Source organism: Frankliniella occidentalis, unplaced genomic scaffold (assembly GCF_000697945.3).
Source record: "Frankliniella occidentalis isolate FOCC.00 unplaced genomic scaffold, Focc_3.1 Scaffold19, whole genome shotgun sequence".
NCBI classification, from domain to species: Eukaryota; Metazoa; Arthropoda; class Insecta; order Thysanoptera; family Thripidae; genus Frankliniella; species Frankliniella occidentalis.
Window position 1 is genome coordinate 741,082 of NW_026267149.1, and position 3,463 is coordinate 744,544.

Here is a 3,463-nt window from a genome sequence, read left to right on the forward strand (position 1 = left end):
GCCATGCGGCGCGCCACCGAGAGCACCGACTTGAAGTTGAGCTCCGGGGCCGCGTCCAGCTCCACCACGTCCACGGCGGCGTCCTGGGCGGGCAGCGCCAGCCGCCGCACCGGATAGTCGTCCGCGTCGCGGCCCGTGTTGATGGCGTAGATGTTGCGCAGCACGTCCATGGCCTCCTTGAGCCGGCCCTGCGAGATGAGGAACTTGGGCGTCTCCGGGAGGCGCATGGCGAGGAAGGCGCAGAGCAGCGTCGGGGCCGTGATGAGCGAGAGCATGACGCGCCACGAGTTGAAGGTGACGCCGAGCGCGCGCAGCTGCCAGGGCTGCGGCAGCACCAGCCACGCCACCCCGGGCAGCAGGATCCACGACACCGTCCAGAAGCCGCCCACGATCTGCGAGTAGGTGGCGCGCGCCCGGGCCGGCACGAACTCGCCCATGTACAGGAAGGTGATGGACGCGGGGCCGCCGATGCTGCAGGGGCAGAGGGGGCCGTCAGGGATCGTGTTCGGATAACGTCCCATAGGGAGAGAGAGGATCGGGGCTACAAATCTTACGGGTTACCGAAATGAGAAGGACCATCATTGCAGTCCATATGACCCCAAAATATCTGTTTACCCGCCTAGGACCCTGGGGTAGGCCTACGAATATCATGGGATCATTATGAACTCCATTGGCGATCCTGAAGCATAATATTTGTACTCCCCCTCATCTCCGTGGCACAAAGTAGTCAGCACAGTGGCGGCCAGCGTCGGATGGGTTGCCCACCCGACGGGCGCAGCGCGCTCGCAGCCGATGTGTTGTGTACTCACAGGAAGCCGCTCAGGAAGCGGAAGAAGGCGAAGGAGGCGTAGCTTTGGGAGAGGGTGGAGCACAGGGTGCCGGCCGCGTCCGCCAGCAGGGCGAACACAATGACCGGCCTTCTGCCCAGGGCGTCGCCTAGGACGCCCCACACGTATGAGCTCACCATGCCGCCTGGGGGCAGAGCAGGGCAGAGCAGAGGTGTCAAAGCCCCGTCACAACAAAGGGCAGTCCAGTCCTCGGCACGACTGAAAGGGCGTTGGCGTGACACAGCCACCTCATACGAGGAAAGTGTATGGGGTCCAAAGTCGTTCGCAAATAACCAAATTATCGCAAATTATTTTAATTAGCTGATATGATTTGTAATAGTCATCACTGTTGTGAAGTTGAAACTTCAAAAGTTTAAAAAGGCGTTTGAAGTTAAATTTAAAAAGTTTGATTTTGTTAGAAACATTAAGTCAATAGACTTATTAAATAAAAACGTGAGAAAAAGTAGTAGAGCGTTTTGACTCCAATTATATCTGTTTTGCGATGTGACGCAGAATGCACTGCGATGCATTTCAGCAGAGAGCCATGGCGTGGCGCGGCGGGGCGGGGCGCGGCGGGGCGTGGTGCACCTCGCGTCCTGCTCACTGGACCGGTTAACTCGGTGCGAACCGCGGGAGGAGCTCGGTGCCGATGTATATCCCCCCCCCCTGGCCTGGCCGCGGCTCATCTTCTGCTACTTTGTTGTAGGAAACCGGATTTGGCCGGCAGGCCGGCGAAGGAAACCGTAACGGAATCCGGTTTTTGGTCGCGGTCAATCATCGAGCTGGGCGCGGACGGACACGTACCTGCGAGGAAGAAGGCGTTGAGCGCGCCCATCTGCGCCGACGTGAGGTCGAAGTCGCAGCGGGCCGCGGGCAGGATGTAGGCGTTGATGCCGTTCTGCAGGCCGCACGTCAGGAAGATGAGGCCGGCCGTGAGGAGGACCGCGTAGCCGAACAGGCCGCTGCCTGGAGCAGGACATGGAGCACTCACTCAGGTGTCGGCGAGCAGGCGATAAGCACTCGTGGCGACAACAACATCCACCCGGTCACGTCGACGTCATCGGCTACCTGGAGGGCAGCAGCGGCAGCCCCCTCCTCGGTCACCGCCCGGTGAGGGGAGAGCCACACCCAGCCTCCTCCCCCCACCCCTCCACCCACCCGCCGCCGCGCACTGGCGCACTCACCTGTGGCGTCCACGGCGGCCTCGAAGTCGGCGGCCTCGTCCTTGGCAGTAGCGTCCTTGCCGCCCCGCTCTGGGTCAAGGCGTTTCCTTATCTCGGCGAGAGCCGGGCAGTGAGCCGGGTCTGAGGACGATAGCGACGAGGGCCGTTAGTGTAAAGGCACGGGCATATCAAGTTCAACTCCATCAACTTTTAACACTTTGGTCCATCGAGGTTCATAAATTAAAGTTCATAAAACATCACCTTGTAAGTTAGACAACTTAACTCAGAGCTATCGGCCAAAGTTCAGAGGGATTCGCCAAACGTTCAAGAACACTGCACTGAAGTTGCTTCCAATTTGTCGTGCTCACCTTGCGCCACGTGCTCCCCGTCGGGGTGCGCTCGGGGTGCCATGATGCTCGCTCAGCACCTGCGGCAGCACTTGCGACAGCACCTGCGACAGCACCTGCTGCACCTGCAGCTAACCGGTCACTCGGAGATGTCCGCTGCGGCGCTGCTGTGCGCCTGGACCGCGGCCGGAGCACTTCTGCCGGCGCCTGAGCGGGAGGCTGAGCCCGCAGGCCCTCCGGAGAGGAGATAGAGACGAGAGGAGGGGGGGAGGGGGAAGGGGAGCCGATCACCGCACCGGACAGGGCCGGAGGGCTGTACACCTGCAGGCACACCATACCCATCGCATGTAGTAACTTCCAGCAAAATCACAACCACGACAAAAAACAAACAAGTCGAAAAGAAGAGTGAAGCTTTTTGACACGAAATCCGCCCGCACACACTCTCCTCACACGCCACACACGGTGCTTACTCGAAAAGAAGCCGCCACAATGGCTCTGGCCCGCACACTACTGCTCCGCTTGCTCCGCTTGCTCCGCCACACACGCGTGCACGCGCTCGCCTGTCGCACGGCTCGGCCTCTGGGCTCGGCGTGTCGCGAGGACTAGCGAGGAGCTCCTCAGGAGTTGGTTTCGATTAATGGGTTCGCTGCGGGCGGCGCGGGGCTTTATACCTCGCGTGCCTTACCGCCGCCGAGAGCGAGAACGGCGCGGCGGGAGCGGGCGGGAGCGGGCGCGAGCGAGCAGGAGCGAGCAGGAGCGGGCGGGAGCAGAGCGGGAGCAGAGCGCCACGCAAAGGTCACCGTGAAAACCTCAGACTGTTTGGCCCGGCCCGCGCATCAAACACGTGGAGTAGTGTTCTTCAAAACACCCCTCTCTATGCCCAAGAATCGAGGATTTGGAGAGGCGTGGGAGGTGCTGCCTCCCCGCTCCTTCCGACCGGAGTGCTCGTCCGCTGCGCTGAGGCTCTCACCCCCTCACTCCCTGACACCTCAGAGTAGGCCACCCGCCAAGACGAGCTGCGTTGTATTGCTTAACTGTTAGGCGCCATCCGGAGACCGCTCGGTGCAGCACACCTTGGTGCACACCAAACTTTTGCGATTATGGTGAGTGGTTGGTTGGGTGGGTG

At 61.1% G+C, this 3,463-nt stretch overlaps 1 protein-coding gene across 1 annotated transcript in view; it reads right to left on the bottom strand.

Moving 5' to 3' along the window:
* The window catches only part of LOC113214505 (synaptic vesicle glycoprotein 2C-like), a gene marked incomplete in the record, with an annotated part of 14,926 nt that extends 12,503 nt beyond the window's left edge, over positions 1-2,423 (bottom strand). Inside the window, 5 exon segments of the mRNA XM_026433876.2 lie at positions 1-471; positions 810-972; positions 1,632-1,793; positions 2,012-2,131; positions 2,359-2,423. Coding sequence (XP_026289661.1) covers positions 1-471; positions 810-972; positions 1,632-1,793; positions 2,012-2,131; positions 2,359-2,401 — 959 coding nt within the window.
* Positions 2,424-3,463: the final 1,040 nt, after the last annotated feature.